The sequence below is a fragment of the Bos taurus genome, chromosome 18 (assembly GCF_002263795.3).
Source record: "Bos taurus isolate L1 Dominette 01449 registration number 42190680 breed Hereford chromosome 18, ARS-UCD2.0, whole genome shotgun sequence".
NCBI classification, from domain to species: domain Eukaryota; kingdom Metazoa; phylum Chordata; class Mammalia; order Artiodactyla; family Bovidae; genus Bos; species Bos taurus.
The window spans coordinates 57,051,046-57,070,074 of NC_037345.1; the positions used below are offsets into that span (position 1 = coordinate 57,051,046).

General features: G+C 51.9%; 2 protein-coding genes across 2 annotated transcripts; one reads left to right on the top strand and one right to left on the bottom strand.

Annotated features, from left to right (window-relative positions):
* Positions 1-7,699: 7,699 nt before the first annotated feature.
* On the bottom strand, positions 7,700-15,156 carry CTU1 (cytosolic thiouridylase subunit 1). The gene is given in 3 exon segments (NM_001077954.1): positions 7,700-9,015; positions 11,282-11,826; positions 15,068-15,156. Coding segments are annotated over 2 exon segments (1,044 nt in total). The 5' UTR covers positions 11,790-11,826; positions 15,068-15,156; the 3' UTR covers positions 7,700-8,479.
* A 1,510-nt stretch (positions 15,157-16,666) lies between these two features.
* On the top strand, positions 16,667-18,269 carry LOC104974918 (small nuclear ribonucleoprotein Sm D1-like). Its single transcript, XM_059877115.1, has one exon. It carries the CDS (start codon positions 17,483-17,485, stop codon positions 17,780-17,782), a length of 300 nt encoding a protein of 99 aa, XP_059733098.1. The 5' UTR covers positions 16,667-17,482; the 3' UTR covers positions 17,783-18,269.
* The last annotated feature ends 760 nt before the right edge of the window (positions 18,270-19,029 follow it).

Here is a 19,029-nt window from a genome sequence, read left to right on the forward strand (position 1 = left end):
TCTTGTATTTACAGGGTTTGGGGGTTTATTTTGTTTTGTTTTGTTTTTAGTGGGGGGTGTGCATGGAGCGGTTATGCAGGAGCTCTTATGCTTATAAAACAACACCTTAGACTTGAGCAGGATTTCCAGGCTTCTTACATAGCCCTCATATCTGTTCCCACCGTCCCCACCTCCTTATGGTTTTGGCTTCTTCCTGGCCTCCTTGCTTTTAAGTATCTTCCTTCCCCACAGTCCTCCTAGAGGCAGCCACAGAAGGCTTTAAAAAAAAAAAAAAAAAATATATATATATATATACACATATATATATTTTGGTTTTGGCCCTGGCCTGAGGCATGTGGGATTCTGGTTCCCCGACCAGGGAATGAACCTGTGCCCCTCTGCCTAGGAAGCACCGTCTTAACCCACTGGACTGCCAGGGAAGTCCCCAGAAGGCTCTCTTTGAACAAGTCTTGTCAGCTCTAAGCCCTTCTGCCTTGTGCAACGGCATTCTGACCCTAGGGGGTAGGGGCGTCGCCGCCCACCCCCATTGGCCCCTCTCCAGGGGCATCCTGCACCAGAAGCAGCCATTCCTCCGCCGGGGCTCAGGGGTTCATGGTGCGCCCTGGCCTGCAGGCCTTTCCACCAGCTGTTTTCTCCGCCACAGGTGCAGTCGTCCCCCTCCCACCCTTTTCCCGTGCTCATTCTTACTCATCTGGATCCTGGTTTAAACACTACCTCTTTCAGAAAGCATTCCGCGACGCCCCACGCTGAATTAGCTGCCCCACCTCTGGGCTTCCCTGGGCCCTTACTGATCTCCGCCTTGACGCCTATCCCACTCGGTCTTGATTTGCCAGAGTCGGTGCGCACTGCCTCCCCGCATCAGACAGGGAGCCCGTCGAGGGCAGGGATTGGGGCTGACTCAGCTGTATCCCCATGAACCCCCTGCAGGACCCGGCTCCTGCGAGGTGCCTGGGCAGATGTTTGTCTCGTGAATAAAGGATGATCCTTATCACTCCTCTGTTCCCAAATCTCAATGGCTTCCTGCGACCTGGCCCCTCCTTCATCTCTCCTCTGCTCACCCGCCTCCACCACTCTCCTGCCTCCCTTTGGGGGGGGGATGTATATAATTTTATATAATGATACATAGAGATATATTCATACCTATATCTAGATATATTCATACCTATCTATACCTATATCTATCCATTAGATCCATTATATCTATATATCCATTGTATCTATGTATGTTTATAGTCAGAGATATAGAAATGGTTCCACTTATATAAAATGCTTAAAACAGTAATTATCATGTAGAAAGTAGTCCATACTGTTGTTGCTGTTCTATTATCAATATCATGTATACACATAGATATATCGACCATCAGTTCAGTTCAGTTGCTCAGTCACGTCTGACTCTTTGTGACCCCATGAACCGCAGCACACCAGGCCTCCCTGTCCATCACCAACTCCCGGAGTTTACCCAAACTCATGTCCATTGAGTCAGTGATGCCATCCAGCCATCTCATCCTTTGTCTTCCCCTTCTCCTCCTGCCCTCAGTCTTTCCCTTGGAGATTGCACGTGTGGTTTCGCAGCCAGCAGAGGTCTTCCCCGTCCACCCTACTTAAATGTTTGACGTGATCGATCGATCAATTTATCACCATCTGAAATGCTACATATTCTACTTATTTTCTTCCCTTTTGGGCCTCTCCCGTGAGGGCAGGCTTTTGTTTTGTTCATTGCTGTCACAAATTGAGTGATCCATAAATATTTACAGAATGAATGGATGGATGGACAGACACATGAGTCTTCGGGTCATGGAATTTTTCCAGTGTTCATATGGGACCTTCAGGTTTCTGCCAGACTGTTTATCTCACCCTTGGATCCAGGCTGGCTGGGGCCAGAGGGACCGGTGTGTGTGTGTGTGTGTGTATGGCGGGGAGGGGGCAGGTGTGTGTGTGTGTGTGGCGGGGAGGGGGCAGGTATGTGTGTGTGTGTGTGTGGCGGGGAGGGGGCAGGGGTGTGGGTGTGTGTATGGCGGGGAGGGGGCAGGGGTGTGTGTGTGTGTGTGGTGGGGAGGGGGCAGGGGTGTGTGTGTGTGGGGGGGGAGGGGGCAGGGGTGTGTGTGTGTGTGTGGTGGGGAGGGGGCAGGGGTGTGTGTGTGTGTGTGCGGGTGCGTGTGTGTGTGTGTGGCGGGGAGGGGGCAGGGGCCTGTGTGTGTGTGTGGCGGGGAGGGGGCAGGCGAGGAGAGGGAGGAGGAGACAGCAGGAGTTTCACCAAGGCAGGCCGGTGGTGCTGTGTTGTTTGTGTGTGCTGGCGGGGAGGGGGCAGGCGAAGGAGGAGGGAGGAGGAAGAACAGCCCAGAGTTCACCAAGGCAGAGCTGTGTGTGTGTGTGTGTGTGTGGTGTCGTGTGTGTGGCGTGTGTGTGTGTGTGGCGGGGAGGGGGCAGGCGAGGAGATGGGAGGAAGGAGCAGCAGAGTTCACCAAGGCAGGGGTGTGGTGTGTGTGTGTGTGTGTGTGTGTGTGTGTGCTGTGTGTGTGTGTGGCGGGAGGGGCAGGCGAGAAGAGGGAGGAGGAGACAGCAGAGTTCAGGCAGGTGTGTGTGTGTGTGTGTGTGTGTGTGTGTGTGTGTGTGTGGTGTGTGTGTGTGTGTTTGCGTGTGTGTGTGTGGCGGGGAGGGGCAGGCGAGGAGAGGGAGGAGGAGACAGCAGAGTTCACCAAGGCAGGTGTGTGTGTGTGTGTGTGTGTGTGGCGGGGAGGGGGCAGGCGAGGAGAGGGAGGAGGAGACAGCAGAGTTCACCAAGGCGGAGGGGAAGGAAACAGATCTGCTCTAAGGTGCCGGCCACGGACGCACGGTGTGGTCATAGTGACCTCTTGTGGCTGGAGCTGAGAACAGCGTCTTCCTCAGCTCCTCGAGGCTCTCTGGTCCCACTGGCGACAGAACTGTGGTTGAGTCTCAGTGGAGATGGACTGTAAGCATAACATACACACAGGATTTTGAATCCTTAGTATAAAAAAAAAAGGTTAAATTTCTCAAGGTTTAGGGATTAGATTTTATATAGTGCCTGAAGAACTACGGATGGAGGTTCGTGACATTGTACAGGAGGCAGGGATCAAGACCATCCCCAAGAAAAAGAAATGTAAAAAGGCAAAATGGTTGTCTGAGGAGGCCTTACAAATAGCTGTGAAGAGAAGCTAAAGGCACAGGAGAAAAGGAAACATATACCCATTTGTATGCAGAGTTCCAAAGAACAGCAAGGAGAGATAAGAAAGCCTTCCTCAGTGATCAATGCAAAGAAACAGATGAAAACAACAGAACGGGAAAAACTAGAGAGCTCTTCAAGAAAATTGGAGATACCAAGGAAACATTTCATGCAAAGATGGGTACAATAAAGGACAGAAATGGTGTGGACCTAACAGAAGCAGAGGATATTAAGAAGAGGTGGCAAGAATACACAGAAGAACTATACAAAAAAGATCTTCACGACCCAGATAATCACAATGGTATGATTACTCACCTAGAGCCAGACATCCTGGAATGTGAAGTCAAGTGGGCCTTAGAAAGCATCACTACGAACAAAGCTAGTGGAGGTGATGGAATTCCAGTTGAGCTCTTTCAAATCCTGAAAGATGATGCTGTGAAAGTGCTGCCCTCAATATGCCAGCAAATTTGGAAAATTCAACAGTGGCCACAGGACTGGAAAAGGTCAGTTTCCATTCAAATCCCAAAGAAAGGCAATACCAAAGAATGCTCAAATTACGGCACAATTGCACTCATTTCACACGCTAGTAAAGTAACACTCAGAATTCTCCCAGCCAGGTGAACTTCCAGATATCAAGCTGGATTTAGAAAAGGAAGAGGAACCAGAGATCAAATTGCCAACATCCGTTGGATCATCGACAAAGCAAGAGAGTTCCAGAAAAACATTGACTTCTGCTTTATTGACTATGCCAAAGCCTTTGACTGTGTGGATCACAACAAACTGGAAAATTCTTCAAGAGAAGGGAATACCAGACCACCTGATCTGCCTCCTGAGAAATCTGTGTGCAGGTCAGGAAGCAACAGTTAGAACTGGACATAGAAAAACAGACTGGTTCCAAATAGGAAAAGGAGTACCTCAAGGCTGTATATTGTCACCCTGCTTATTTAACTTATATGCGGGGTACATCATGAGAAACGCTGGGCTGGAAGAAGCAAAAGCTGGAATCAAGATTGCTGGGAGAAATATCAATAACCTCAGATATGCAGATGACACCAACCTTTATGGCAGAAAGAGAAGAAGAACTAAAGAGCCTCTTGATGAAAGTGAAAGAGGACAGTGAAAAAGTTGGTTTAAAACTTAACATTCAGAAAAGTAAGATCATGGCATCTGGTCCTGTCAGGAAGCATTTAACAGGAGGCTTCCTGTGTGCTGTTTTGGATCTGTCAGGAATTCTCTGTTCCTTATTAATTCCTGAATATTCAGGAATTGGGTGGGGGGGGGTGGGGGCTGAGGAATCCAGGCATTTCCTTCGTTAGTTTTTCTATACGGTGATAAGTACACTCTTCCTTTTTATGAACCATATGGTAAAAGTGATTATTTACAACTCTCTCTCTCCTTAATAAGGATTGCCTATGTTTTGTAAGTCTGGAATTTTAATCTTTATCTTTGCTGAGAATAACTACAGTACATATGCCCACACCATGTTGATTAAAACACATTTGCTCCATCAGAACTCTGGTCCCCGTGTCTTTCTTTCTTTCTCTCACTCTCTCTCTCTCTCTCTCTCAGGCTGATCCCCTGGAGCACAGAGGCTCTCTGAGTTCACTTTCCTGCCCGGGCTTCTGAGACCCTCTCGAGAAGGCGCTCTGTGCCTTCACCCCATCGAGAGGGCGCCTGAGGCCTCCATGAACAATAAAGCCCCGTGCAGGGGCTTTATTGGCTTTCTGCGTAAACCAAGGAATATCAGCCTTTTTCTTTCTCCTTTACTTTCTTATCGGTTGACTCCAGACCACCAGGTTCCAGTCCATTAAAGGACCTCAACATGGTCCCATCACTTTATGGCAAATAGATGGGGAAACAGTGGCAGACTTTATTTTTAGGGGCTCCAAAATCACTGCAGATGGTAACTGCAGCCATGAAATTGAAAGATGCTTGCTCCTTGGAAGAAAAGTTATGACTCACCTAGACAGCATATTAAAAAGCAGAGACACTCCTTTGCCAACAAAGGTCCATTTAGTCAAGGCTATGGTTTTTCTAGTAGTCATGAATGGATGTGAGAGTTGGACCATAAAGAAAGCTGAGCACCGAAGAATTAATGCTTTGGAACTGTGGTGTTGGAGAAGAATCTTGAGAGTCCCTTGGACAGTCCTTCCCTTCATTGGAAGGACTGATGCTGAAGGTTAAACTTCAATACTTTGGCCACCTAATGTGAAAAACTGACTCATCTGAAAAGACCCTAATGATGGGAGGAGAAGGGGACGACAGAGGATGAGATGGTTGGATGGCATCACAGACTCCGGGAGCTGGTGATGGACAGTGACGTCTGGCCTATTGCAGTCCATGGGGTCGCAAAGAGTCGGACATGATTGAGTGACTGAACTGACACATTAAAATAGTAATATTTTGGATATCTGTTGTTGTTGTTCAGTTGCTAAGTCGTGTCTGACTCTTTGTGACCGCATGGACTGCATCACACCAGGCCTCCCTGTCCATCACCATCTCCCAGACTTTGCTCAAACTCATGTCCATTGAGTTGGTGATGCCATCCAACCATCTCATCCTCTGTCACCCCCCCTTCTCCTCCTGCCCTCAATCTTTTCCAGCCTCAGGGTCTTTTCCAGTGAGTCAGCTCTTTACATCATGTGGGCATAGTATTGGAGCTTCAGCTTCAGCACCAGACCATCCAATGAATATTCAGGACTGGTTTCCTTTAGGATGGGCTGGTTTGATCTTGCAGTCCAAGGGACTCTCAAGAGTCTCCAACACCACAGTTCAAAAATATCAGTTCTTCAGTGCTCAGCCTTCTTTATGGTCCAACTCTCACATCCATACATGACCACTGGAAAAACCATAGTTTTGACTCTATGGACCTATGTCAACAAAGTGATGTCTCTACTTTTTAATACACTGTAATAAAATATATTATTAACATTTCACCTGTTTCCTCCCCTCCTTAAAAATATGGCTACAGAAAATCTTTAAATTACATATATGGCTCATATTATTAATATATTTCTGTTGGTTAGTGTTGTTCTAAACTACAACAGAAGTCTAATCAACCACCCACCTCCTGATGTGAAGGGGGTAACTCGATTAAAGAAAAGTCCCTTGCCCAAAACCACAAGGTGAATCAGTGGCTGATCTGCAGCAAGGGCCCAAGTCCCCTGACTTCCAGCAGGCGGCACGGCAAAAAGGGTGAATAGCCCCAGCTTCTTCACTGATTTACGGCTTTGTGACCTTGGGAAGTCACTTCACATCTCTGAGCCCCAAATTCACCATTTGTAAAATTAGGGATCAAAACAATCTATCGTATCACTGAGCTTAACGCAAGGAAGGAGTGCTCCGCAAGGGCCTGGCAAACTAGAACTGGGAAATGGGCTCCTGCCTGAGCGAGACCTTGCAGGACCCACCCTGGCTACCACCGCATTTCAACTCTTGCTATTCTTCTCCCTGCCCGCTCTGCTCTGGCCACACCACCTGGCTGTTGTTTCCTGGACTTATCAACTCTATTCCCACCCTTGAGCTCTTGTATCAGCAGTTCCTTCTGCCTGGAAAGTTCTTTCCCAAGATGGCTTTATGATTTTTTTTTTTTGGCTGCCTTCAGTCTTAGTTAACTCAGGATCTTTTGTTGCAGCCCAAAGACTCTCTAGTTGGGGTGGGTGGGCTCAGTAGTTGTGGTGCTGTGGTGTGGGTGTGTGGGGGGGTGGTTTAGCTGCCCCCTGACGTGTGAGATCTTAGTTCCCACAAGAGGGATCAAACCTGTGTCTCCTGCATCGCAAGGCAGATTCTTAACCACTGGACCACCAGGACAGTCCCGATAGCTTTATGATTCACTCCTTTGCTTCACTCAGGTCTCTGCTCAAATGTGACCTCCTCAAAGAGGCCATGCCCTGACCCCTATGGACACTGGCACTCACTATCTCTCTCTCTAATCCTGCTTTATTTTTATTTGTTGTGTTAATCACTATCTGACATTATATATTCATTGACTTATTGTCTGTTTCTCCCAGACTGTGAACCTCATGGCAGCCGGGGGTTTTGTCTTTTGCTCACTGCAGTATTCCTAGCCCTTGGCACATGGGCCACAGATGAAGTGCTCAATACGTGTTTGTTGAATGAATAATTAACCTAATGGTCGATTAATTCACAGGGGACTCCAAGCATCTGTTCCCGGCCCTCCAGCCCAATCTAAATAGGAAAAGAGAGACCCAAAGAGTGTGGATGGCCAGAGGCCAGGACCCAGCAGCTGGGGTTTGGGAGACTCCCAATGTCCTGGGCTGGGAAGGGCAGGAGGAGAGATTCAGGAACACTTCCAGGAGGCCCCTGGAGGATGTAAGCAGGAAGATGGGAAAGGAGGGCATTTCTAACAAAGGAGCAGCCCAGCAAAGCTTGGAGGTGGGACTGAGGACATCAAGCCTCCTCAGGAGTCAGGCAGGCAGTTTCTGAGCCTCACACCTATCTGGATTGGCAGGGCAGAAACCCCGAAATCGAGCGCCCCCTGGTGGCCAAACCTTAGTGTGAACAGCCAAGTCTGACATTTATTGAGCGCTTTATCAAACATTCACAACAATGCTTTGGTGGGAGGCCTTGATTCCATTTTCAGCGGAGCAAATGGAAGATTTGAGAGGTTAAGTCACTGACCCAAGCTCACCCAGCTCTGCCTCTAGAATCTGAAGTCTGGAGAGCCGCCCCAGTTGCTCTTCATCCATCAGAGATTCAGGAGGTAGTGGGAATAAGGACTAATTCCACTGTCTTGAAGAGCCTCAGGTGGGGCTCCAGAGAGGTGACCCCAGGCCAGTTATGGGCCTCGGGCTACAGCCAATGAGATCGTGGTGCGGGTGAAATGAGATGGCCCAGCGCCTGCAGTACACCCAGCGCTCACACAGAAACACCATGAGTGCTGTAACTGACATGTCCATCCAGCTGCGTGTTTGTGCTTAGCCCACTACAGGCAAACACGATCATCAGGCGGGCAGTAGGCGATCGAGAGGGGTTAGGGCTATCTGAGCACGTCCAGAACCCCACAGAGGTACAGGCAAGCCTGTACAGCAGCCCCCTAATTCCCACTCACTCAGGAATGGAGGTCGTTTAGTGCTCCCCTCTCTGAGACCTAGGAGTCCCCAGCCCCCAGCCCCAGGAGCCCAGAGCCCCAGCGTCTGCAGGATCGCAGGCAATAGGTTCCGTCTCTCTCCCAGCTGCACACGAAGCCCGGGCTCAGATAACTCGGGTTCATTCCGTGTCATTTATAGGCGGCCCCGTGCCCCCACGGCGCTGGATCCCCGCGGGGAACTGGAGTCTCTAGAAGTCAGGGACCGGCTCGGAAGTCAGCGGTCGGGACGGCTGCGGCTCCCGTGGCGGCCCCTCCTCGTCCAGCCCCCGGCGGCCCTTGCCGATGGCCAGGCGGGGCCGGCCGCGGTTCAGGCCGTCCAGGAGCGCGCAGGCCTGGCAGAGCGCGCGGCTGGCCAGCGCCCCGCAGCGGGAGCAGGCGCCGGGCGGCGGGGGCCGCGCGGTCGGGGCCAGCGCCAGGCGCTCGGCCGAGTGCACCAGGTCCAGCACCGCCGACGGCCGCGCCGCCTCCAGCATCTTGAGCAGGTCGCGCGCGTGGCCGCGGAAGGCCTCGGGCGCGTACACGCACTCCTCGGAGAAGTAGTCCAGGCGGCGGAAGTGCGCGTACAGCACCACCTCCTTCTGCGACGCCAGCTGCAGCGGGCGGCAGCGCGGCAGGGCGCCCCCCTCGCCCGGGGAGCCCAGGCCCCCGCCCCGCGCCAGCCGGCCCGCGTCGCCCCGCAGGAAGTTCATGAGCACCGTCTCCGCCATGTCGTCCGCGTTGTGTCCTGAGGGAGGGGAGACGGGAGCAGTGAGGAGGGGGCCGGGGCCGACGGGGCCTCGGGAGGAGACCCCGGGGCACCGCGGGGTGGCCTGCGGGAGGCTGCTGGGGGACCCGGCGAGAAACGAGAGGGCGACACACCCAGGCTCCTGTAGAGCAACGCGGGGTAACTTACTTACCCCCCACTTATCGCAGACCAAGCCCTCTGCTAGCAGTGAAAGTCCTTTAGGCTACACCTATCATTTCAGAGCTTCCCTGGTGGCACAGAAGGTAAAGAATCTGCATGCAGTGCGGGAGACCTGGGTTTGATCCCTGGGTCGGGAAGACTGTCATTTCAGTCTCAATTAAAAGTGTACTAAAGGGAATTAATTCCCTGGTGGTCCAGTAGTTAGGACCCTGTGCTTTGGATGCTGAGAGACCAGGTTCAATCGTTAGTTGGAGAACCAAAATCCCATAAGGCCAAAATACCACCCCCCCCCCACCCCCAACCCCCGCCACCACCACCAACAAAAAAATGTACTTCAGACTACACGGAAGTCATTTAATGGAGATGGGAAAGAGGACTGTTGTAGTAAGCAGAATCCCCCACCCCCCCAACCTGAAAATATATTGGGTCCCATGGTGAAAGAGATAAAGATTGCATATAGAATGAGGGTTACTAATCAGCCTAGCTGAGCCAAGTGGGCCCCAGGGTAATGACAGGGGTCCTTAAAGTTAAAGAATCAGGATGGAAGATGTGGGAACACAATCAAGGTCAGACCATGCAAGATGAGGACTCAGCTGCTGGCTTTGAAGCTGGAAGAAGGAGGCCTCCAAGAGGTAGCCTCTAAAAACTGGAAGAGGCAAGAAAATGGACTTTCCAGTAGATTCTTCAGAGGAATGCCAACCAGTGAGACCTCTGCCTGAACTTTAATCTCCAGATCTAACCTAATGCATTTGTGTGTGTGTGTGTGTGTGTTTTCCATTTGTGTTGTTTTAAGCCACTCAATTTGTGGTGATTTGTTACAGCAGCCATAGAAAACTCATAGTAGTTGACAGAAGTGCCTTTGATGGCACAGACTGCAATGTTTTTGTGTTGTCTTTGTTTAGAGGGACCAGGGAGAAAGTAAGGGAATATTTACACAGCATTAAAAAAAAAAAGCACTGGTTCTGACAACCATCGTTGCTCACCTGGACCACCCACAGCTGCCACCCTCCAAGCTCATGTCCTTTGCTCCGCCCTTGCCTCTCCAACCCAGGCGCCTCACCCCTGCTCTACTGTGCTTTTCAGAGCCTTTGTCAGCCATTTCCCCATTGCTCAAAGGATCAGATGTTAACGCCTCACCATCAAAAGGGGAAAGTGGATCTGAACTCCACCCACTGCTCTGGTCTTCCTGGGGCCCCTCAGACTGGCCCGGGCACAGATGGTTCCCTCTGCCTGGAACAACCTCCACCCCCCTCAAACATCACTCCTCTTCACCTCCTCACCCAGAGCCCCCAGATCTCAAAAGCCCTCCCTCATCCCCTCTCTCCACACCATAAGGTCCTCTTTTTGCTCCATGTAATTTTTCCCAGTAGCATTTATGACCGTTTATCATTTTATATTTGTACTGTGCAAAGGTGCGGGCTTAGGTCTGTCCCGGGCATTGCTGTATTCTCAGCCACAGCCCGATGAGGATGTGAGCGTATTTAATATAAATGTGTGTAGTGCCTACTCTATATATTAATAACAGCTTGGAGCTGGCATTTAGTAGAAACCCGGTGGTTGTCTGTTGAAGGAATGGATGAGAGCGAGAGAAGAAAAGAAGAGTTATGGAAAAGAAGAGGTGCCAACAAGAAAAAGAAGTTACGAGGCAGAGAGATACTTTCCAGCGATAGAGATGGATTCTGAAGAGAGACAGCTGGGGGCCATGAGACCAAGAGTATTAGAGACGATTACAGATAAGTAAAGACTCAAAGACCTAATACCCAGAGACTAACTCCTGCCACTCGGTTCTCCCACCTCCCACCCTCCTTGCCAAGCTGTGCAGACCAAGAGAGCGGCCAAGACTCAAAGTCTTTGTGATGCCCAGCCCATCCTGTTTCCTCCTGCCCGCACCACCCTGGCAGTAACCTGTACTTTCAGGCCCCATGCTGGAGCATGCGCACATCCCCTTCTCCGTGTTCGGTGCTTTCCTCTAGGCTATTCATAGTCTCCATTACCACTTGGGCACGCACTGCAGCACCCTTACAGTGCCCTATCCCGCGCATGCGCCCCTCCCACCATGCCCCCTCTGGGTCGCGCCTGCGCTCACCGGTCACGACGTGCGTGGCTCCCACGAGGCGTGCCCCTTCCTCCAGCGCGCGGCGCCGCAGCACCCCGCAGAAGGTGCAACAGGCGCGGCTGCGGCCAGAGCCGGCCGTGCTGCGGGCCACGGCGTCCATAGTCCAGCCCCCGAAGAGGTCAGCGTAGGCCACGACGGTGAGCGGGAGCTCCCAGCGCGCCGCCTGCCGCCTCACAGCCGCCAGCGCCGCGTCTCGGTAGCCGCCGATGCCCTCGTCCACCGCCACGAGGTGCAGCGAGATGCCCAGGCGCGGGGCCAGCTCACGCAGCACGTGTGCCAGCACCGTGGAGTCCTTGCCGCCCGAGGCGCCCACGGCCACCACGGCGCCAGGCGGCAGCAGGCGGCCCGCGACGACCGTGTGCAGCACCTCGGCCTCGAAGGCGGCGCAGAAGCAGGAGCCGCACAGCGCCTGGCCCGAGCGCGGACGGCGGAGGGCGGCGCGCGCCTTGTGGCAAGAGGCGCACTGCGGGGCGGGCATCGTGGGGTCCTGGAGAGGCGGGAGGGGTCGGCTTCTCCTGGATGGGTGGAGAGGGGAGGCGGGTTACACGTGGATTCCGGATTACGGGTCGTTGCTTACAGAGGGTAGTGTCCCTGCCGAGAATAGTGGGGACCAGGTAGGCTTCTTCCAGAGTAGTTGTAGTACTTAGTAGTTTAGTCGCTAAGTCGTGTCCGACTCTTGCGACCCCTTGGACAGGAGCTGCCAGGCTCCTGTCCATGGGATTCTCCAGGCAAGAATACTGGAGTGGGTTGCCATTTCCTTCTCCATCTTCCAGAGTAAGGGAGGGTTATATGTATACAGTTGACCCTTGAACAACGCGAGGATTGGGAGTACAACCAAATTCCACATAACTTTGCAGTCGGCCTTCCATATCTTCCCTGTTCCAAGTCCAAGGATTCAACTAAACTGCGGATGGTGTAGTATTGTATGTATTTATTGGGAAAAAAAAAAAGTCTGAGTCTCAGTGGAGCAGTTCAAACTCATGTTGTTCAAGGGTCAAATGTTTGACCCTTGAAGGTTTAAGGAGGCTAGTGCCTCCAGGAAGGCTTCTTGGATTACACCCATTACACACCAAGGAGAGAGAAGTAGCTGGTTGGGGGTGAAGGGTGGAGGGGAGAGGGAGAGATAGGCAAGTTAGGTTGGATTCTGTTTGGAGGGATGGAGGTGCATATTAAGGACCCGTTTCACAGTCTCCGGGGAAGCCACCCCTCTTACAACCCTGATCAGAAGGACAGGTCACTGACCTGGGCTTCCAGGGCTGCTCAGAGAGCTTGGGAAGGGTCAGTGATCTAAGAACAGAAGGAGGCAAGGGGACTGCCAGCAGTTCTGTTAGGGGAAGGGGGATAAACAGGAAAGACCAACTGAATTTCACTTTGGTGGGGGTGGGATGCTGTCTCTAGGAATGGGTCCCGACTGTATCCTCTGAAAGGCAGGGCAGTCATCTCAGAATCTCCTGCAAGCTTCTGTGGCCTTATCAAGAGATGGATCAGCCCATCTTTGACTCCTTCTGTTCCCCCCACCTCATTCCTCCCCACCCAGCCACAATTCCCTCCCTTCTTGGACCCACCTGCCAGGGGAACCCATAAGAACCCACCAGACTGAGTCCCTCCCCTCCAGGGCACCATCATCTCCGGGCTGGACTATCATAGTGCAGTAGCTTCTGAGCAGTTCATCCTGTTTCCAGGATTTCCCATAGAGTGTGGAATCATTTTATGTGACTCGCATGCTTACTGTCTATAACACCAGTTAGGTGCCAATGCAACTCAGCTGTCTGACAGGCATCGCAGAACCCAGATTCCTGATCCCCCTTCCCAAACCTGCTTCTCTCAGCTCTGTCCCTCCAGCTACTCAGGGCAGGAGCTTTGTGTCCCAGGACACTGACCTGCTTTCTCCATCCCTCTTAACTCTCCCTGTAGGTGATTCCAAATTGCAGTGTAAGGTCTCAACCTTTCCTCCAAATGCCCCACTGAGAATGTACCTGGGGCATGTCCTCAAATCTCAAACCCCATACATCCAACTAGAATGGAGCAAATCCTGTTTGTAGCTTCAAAACAGACCCAGAAGCCCAGCACTCCTTAGCATCTCCACAGCTGCGACCCTGGTCTGAACCATGTCTCTCTCCTGGATACTGCAGGAGGCTCCTCCTTGGTCTCCCTCCCCTCCCCTCCCCTCCCCTCCTCTACACGCAAAATTGTCCACAAAACTGCCCAGGGTCTTCTCTACATCCTCCCATGCATCTCACCTCACCCCTGCCACTCTGGCTTGATTCTCCCTCGCTCTCCTCATTTGCCTCCTGCTCAGCCTCTTTTGGAGAGGCACCTTCGTGGTTCCCAGGTCCTGCCCAACTCGTTTTCCTTGTGGGTGACTGAATCACGATGTCCATCAGGCTCGTCCTTCAAATGTCCCATTGAAGATACCCACCGGTTCTCCAGAATCCTAGGTACCCAAACTGACCAGTCCCCTGCTCCCCACGGAGAAACCTGTTCTTGCCCAGCTGTTCCCTGCTTGCTGAGAGTACCACATCTCCACCCAGCTCCTCCGTAGGACAGGACATAAAGTTACTCTGGACTCATCTCTCTTCTCCCCCTAAATCTACAGTCACTAGGGCCCAGGAACCTGCCTCCTGAATGAGGAAGACTCCACCAGGAAATGAGTCTGCAGATTTTCAGTGGCTCATAGGCCATGAAACAGCTTTAATTTTAATTTTGAGAGAGATGGGAGTCATGGGAGGGTTCTGTGCAAAGGAGGCAAATGATCTGACTTAGGTTTTAAAAGTTTCCCTTTGGCTGCTGTATGGGGAACAGACTGTGGCAGGCAGGGAGGCCAGAGAGGAGGCTATGGTGATCGTCAGTGAGATGATGTTGGCCTGGACTGGGGTGCTGGCAGTGGCGATGACAAGAAAAGGTGGGGTTTTGGATCTATTTTGAAGGTAGGGTCCGTAGGACTTGCACAAGACTTGGATTGGGGTGGGATCATGAGAAAAGAGAGGAATGAAGAATGATTTGGAGGCTTGGGCCTGAGCACCTGGGAGGATGATGGGAACATTTAGTTGTGGAGGAGGCTGACTAGAATTCCATTTGGACACGTCAGATTTGAAACGTGTATTAAGCATCTTCCCCTCGAAAATTTTATAGACCCCAGGCTGGCTCAGGCGCCCCCTCTGGGGTCGCAGAGCCCCTTGTAGGCCTCCATCCCAACCGGATCACGACGCTACCCTTCATGGTGACAGGCCTGTCACCCTTCCCCTGTCCTGTGACCTCACTACAAGCAGGGAGGGACAGGGTCTGGCTCAGCCACCACTGACCCCCTGCCTTGCAAGGGATTTGGCAAAGGATCGGGGCTCAGTAAAGATCTGTATGCTGAGGGAATAAGCGCCCCCAGAAGGCGGGGCCCAGACCCCAAGTGAGATGCCTCCAGATCGCAGCTTTGTCAGAATGATGGGTAGTGTGTAACATCATTCTATCAAGACGGATTTCAGGACAGTGTAGGGACCTCCTGGAAGTATCCAGTTGGGGGTGAGGGCAGGGAAATGGTCGAATTTCCCCGAGCCCACGCGGGGGAGAGGGGTGGGCGGGCCAGAGACAAGCTGGACCGCAGAGCCCACAGTGAGGATTCCGGTCAGTCGGCCTCTGGGATACAAGCATTGGGACGTCAGAGGCGAATGTTATCACCCCCGGAGAGTTCCTCAACCTTCGCACGGCACCGCAACAAAGAGCGGGCGCTCAGGGGCCGACCAGGTCCGGGAGGAAATAACTCACCTGAGTAGAACGCGGTGCTGGATCGTCCAAACTGCCTAACACGCGGAACTCCTGTACGGAAGTGGCTCCGAGACTACGACTCCCACAAGGGTTTGGGCGCTGTATTGCCTACGGCTCCCATAGCCCCACGCGACGGCTCCACCTGAAGCAGCGGTGGTTATTGAGGCCCTCGGCCTACAACTCCCAGCAGTCCCTGCGGCCCCTTATTTCAATCTGCCTACTACTCCCAAAATCCACTGCGCTGTTTCCTTCTGCGCCTGCGCATGGGCAAGGGACGCGGAGCGCGTACTGTTAACTAGGGTAGTGAGTTGTTACCGTGCCGGACGCTTAAAAGGCGAAGTGGCTGCATTCGATTATCTGCTTTTGTGGGATTACGATAGGCTTTTAGAAAGACTGTAGAGCACATTGGACTTCCTTGGTGGCTCAGACAGTAAAGCGTCTGCCTACAATGCGGGAGACCCGGTTTCAATCCCTGGGTGGGGAAGATGCCCTGGAGAAGGAAATGGCAACCCACTCCAGAACTCTTGCCTGGAAAATCCCATGGACGGAGGAGCCTGGTAGGCTACAGTCCATGGGGTCGCAAAGAGTCGGACACGACTGAGCGACTTCACTTTCACTTTGTTTCATAGAGCACATTATTTTTGCCCTTTGAGTTTGGGTCGCAGCCATGTGAATCTTGTCCTCCACATTTTATTGGTAAAAGCAGTAATGAGCTCAGTCCAGATTCAAGAGGAAGACGTAATAAATTTCGTTGTGTAATAAACGAAGTTTATTACTATTTTGCCTTAAGGAAGTGGTGGGATTGTTTGGAGCTCTTTGGAAACTAGTACCTACAGCTACTTATCTGTCTGTCAACTGCTCCCTCTATTTGATGAGGGGGATTAGCCCTTTCTGTCAGGCATGTTCAGAAAATGAAATGGGATCATATATGTTAAGGGATAGAACAAAGCTTTCACCTTACCCAGTGCTTGGACCAGTGTGTCAACAGCCTAGCGTTTTCCAAAAAACATTCCTGAGGGTGGCCAGAAGGTCAAGGAAGACGAACAGAGATCTTCTTTTCCCTGGAGTCCCTCCTCCCAGGTAGACCTGGCCCTTCCCGGCACGTCTGACATATTGTTGACCCTCCTGAATCCAGACCGAGGGTCCTTGTTCTTTGTGGTCAACCTCCCCTCCCCCTCCCCAAGGCTGCAGACATTCCGAGTCACCAATCAACTCCGAATCAGCACCACGGATAGCGGCATCGCCGTTTCCTAGGGATCCCCAGAAACCAGAGAGAACCCAAGGGGTGCAGAGGTGGGGTTGGTCACAGACAGAGCCCAGAGCTTGGTAGCTGGTGGAGGATCCCCAGCACAGTGGGAGAGTGAATGGGATTGGGAACATGGTACCTGAGCGTCCTGGGTCATCTGCAGAACTCACATCACTTGTGAGACCCTGAAAGTCCCCACTATGTCTGTTTGGCCTATTCCTCTCTGAGAACTCACCCTTTAGTCCAGAGAAGCAAGAGCCCCACCCATCACATGTCTTTGTTTCCCCACCACAGGCACTTTCCCTCTCTCATTGGAATTGTCGGATGATCTGTCTCCCAACCAGATGTCGATATTCTCAAGAGCAAGGGTTGAATCTTTACTAAAAACCTAAAGGTACAGTGTAGTTGGTTGGTGAGTGAATGAAATTTCTTCCCTCACCTCATGGTAAGAGTTGACAATTCTTCCCTCTCATATTAACATACACTTCCTATCACCCAGCCCAATGAACCCTAAGCTGTCAACTGATGAACTGACTTCCTGTGCAATTCACTTGCCCACTCTGGACCTCAGTGTCTTCTTCAGCAAATTGAATAAGTGGGGTTAAAAGTCCTCCTAAACTCTGATGGCTTGTGGTCAAAAGTTCCTCTTTCACCCACCATTGGATTCTCCGTGACTTCCCTCTGTCTCTTCTCCGATTCTTCTGTTTTTGTTTGCAAATTAGGGACCATAGGAAACAGCCCTTCTGAGCACTGAGATACTATAACTACCCCTGCTAGGAGACAGTGAGTCGGTCAGGATAGAGGGGGTCCAAAAAGGGGATGGGGCTGCAAGATGAGATATCAGCTGAAAAGGCAAGAGTTGATGATGGTGTGGGCATGCCCATGTATGCATATACCCTGCACCTTCCCTTCTCAGTGATCACAGCACCGACCCTATCCCAGGTTATGGGTAATGGTTCCACGAGAGGGGTGAGGGGTATAAGATGGGCAGAGGCATGAAGCTGAATGGAAGAAAACATGCATTTTTTTTTTCTCTTTATACCAAGTCTTAAGAAAAACAAGTGCAGGCCCTGAGAGTAAGTGTTTCCAGCCATTCATACGCCCAACCTTGGCTCTCGGTGGTCGGATTTCCTGTACTATCAGGCCAAAAGGGTGGCGGCACCGCTAGGATGAAGCGCATGAGGTTTTTTATAAAATTGAGTCACGAAACTGTAACCATCGAATTAAAGAATGGAACACAGGTCCATGGAATAATCACAGGTGTAGATGTCAGTATGAATACACATCTTAGAGCAGTGAAAATGACCCTGAAGAACAGAGAACCTGTACAGCTGGAACCACTGAGTATTCGAGGAAATAGCATTCGGTATTTTATTCTGCCAGACAGCTTACCTCTGGATACACTACTCGTGGATGAGGAACCAAAGGTGAAGTCTAAGAAAAGGGAAGCTGTTGCAGGAAGAGGCTGAGGCCGAGGAAGAGGATGTGGCCGAGGCCGAGGCAGAGGAAGAGGGGGTCCTAGGCGATAATGTCTCTCAAGACTACTATTTCAAAGTAGTGGGGCAGGAAGACAGATACATGACAGAGGAAGACTATGAGGCCAAGGCAGAGGAATGAGGAATGTGAAGTCCTAAGCGATAATGTTGCTGGAGCTTGCTGTTTCACAGGGGTGGATGTTCAAGTTTTTTGTACAGGCTTTGTTTGTTTGTAGCAGTTTTTAATAAACATAAATGTAACACACACACACACACACAAAGACAAACAAGTGCAAAGCTTAGTACCAAAGGCAGCATGCTCAGATTATAAAACTACAGAGAAAAGCAAGGAACCAGTTGGCATTAAAGTGAGGCTAGGGGCTTATTGGGGCTTTCCTAGTGGCTCAGAAATCAGGTAAAGAATCTGCCTGCAGTGCAGGAGATGTTGGTTCGATCCCTGGGTCGGGAAGAACCCCTGGAAAAGGGCATGGCAACCCACTCCAGTATTCTCGCCTGGAGAATCCCATGGACAGAAGAGCCTGGTGGACTACAGTCCATGGGGTGGGAAAGAGTTGGACATGGCTGAGCTAACACTTTCCCTTTTTTTCCACTTGGGGCTTATTGAGGGAAGTGGGTGTGCAGTGGGGAGGAGAAACAAGAAGGAGATTCCGAGGGGCCGTCAGCATTCTGTTTCGTGGATGGTACAGTGGTCATGGGGGCAGAGAAGGGGGAGGGACTACTGGGTTCATCCACAAGAGGGTCTCGGATCACTGAGGTGGGGCCCTGGGCTGGAAGCAGCCCTTTCCCACAGCCTGGGAGAGGTCTCCTTCCTACCTGTGCCATTTTCCTGGACAATGGTCACGGTCAAGTTCAGTGGAAAGTCTGTGACAGAGAGACATGGGGGACCCGTGTCAGTAGTGAGGCCTCAGTGGACGTGGGCCCTGTGTCCTCAGGAGCTGCATAAATGGGGAAAGGATGGGGCAGGGATCCTCCTGACCCCCTCCCAGGCCAAATTCTGGGACCTGTGTTCGAGGCCTGTGACCCCCGGTTATGGGTAAGGGCTGCCCTCTGGACCCTGTCAGGGACCCGGGCGTCCTGGCCCAGCTCTCACAGGACACATTGAGGTGGACGATCCTCGCTGCACTCACTTCGGCTCCAGGTGAGGTCACCTGACAGGGGAGCTTGGTGCCATGGGGTGAACACCAATGAGAGGGGGGTCCTGGGGCCCAGGGAGGTGGCAG

Excerpts from the sequence above, each read along its gene's own strand:
- LOC104974918 (XM_059877115.1), top strand. The coding sequence starts at position 17,483 with ATGAAGCGCATGAGGTTTTTTATAAAATTGAGTCACGAAACTGTAACC.